We start from the raw sequence: 1,108 nt of genomic DNA, 5'->3' as shown, positions 1-1,108 counted from the left end.
ATATATATATATATATATAGTTTAGATAGTATAAATATATATTTTAGAAAGTATAAGCATATAGTTTGGATAGTATGAACATATAGTTTCGATAGTATAAATATATAGTATAGATAGTATCAATATATATTTAAGATAGTATAAACATATAGTTTGGATAGTATCAATAAAAAGTTTCGATAGTATAAATATATAGTATAGATTGTATCAATATGTAGTTTAGATATCATGGTCAGACCACAAATGTCTAAATACATACACCTCTAATAAAGCTCAATCTTTCAGCTACATGACAAGGAGACATTAAGACCGTCTTCCTACGTTCCTTCGCACTTTCTACTTACTCCCCTTTTTCGCCAGGAACCGTGCACGTAAATCATCGTCTAGCTCAATTTCATCCCCATGCTTCCCTTGATCGATGGCCTGAACAAAAGCCGCCTCAAAACCACGTGAGTCTCTGTGGTCCAAACCATACAGTTCTGCACAATCCTTCCACAGTCCATACAGCACAGATATATCCCTCTTCTCCGTCATGCGTTCAGGGTCTTTCAGGAACCTCTGGCCTTCCTTAAACCAGTCATCTCCTAGGTCACTCACGTCTAGGGGATCGTTTTTAAGTTTGTGGGGAGGTAGTGGCTTGGCTTCCGTAGGTAGTACATACGCTTGGAGAGATATCTCATCGAGTATATCGTTATCCCATATGATAAAGTAGTAGTCTCCGTCCAAGTCACCGTCGGCTATATGCTCGGGTAATGATGCCCCATGGTTGCTGAACATCACTGTACCTAGTTCAAAGTTCTGAAGAAGAGCCCTACAGACGATAATTGATACAGACATAAGTTAATTTGAAAGTATTACACGCTACGCAACCCACTTTAATAAACGATCTAAATTATAGCATATGGGAGCTACTATTTTCATTTAATTTTAATATACTATATATAGCAGTAAAACGCGCCACATATACAGAAACAGACACAAACATAAACACAGACATATATACATATACATATATATTTATATGTATATACATATACATATATATATATATATATATATATATATATATATATATATATATATATATATATATATATATATATATATA

The 1,108-nt window shown here is 33.8% G+C and overlaps 1 protein-coding gene across 1 annotated transcript; it reads right to left on the bottom strand.

Moving 5' to 3' along the window:
- Positions 1-336: 336 nt before the first annotated feature.
- On the bottom strand, positions 337-777 carry SARC_04314 (hypothetical protein; the record flags this gene model as incomplete). The annotated part of the gene is made up of 1 exon (XM_014301852.1): positions 337-777. One exon carries the CDS (start codon positions 775-777, stop codon positions 337-339), a length of 441 nt encoding a protein of 146 aa, XP_014157327.1.
- Between the last annotated feature and the right edge of the window lie 331 nt (positions 778-1,108).

This window comes from Sphaeroforma arctica, assembly GCF_001186125.1.
Source record: "Sphaeroforma arctica JP610 unplaced genomic scaffold supercont1.238, whole genome shotgun sequence".
NCBI classification, from domain to species: Eukaryota; class Ichthyosporea; order Ichthyophonida; genus Sphaeroforma; species Sphaeroforma arctica.
Note: the sequence above shows the minus strand (reverse complement) of the source record. Positions and strands in the feature narration are given on the sequence as shown.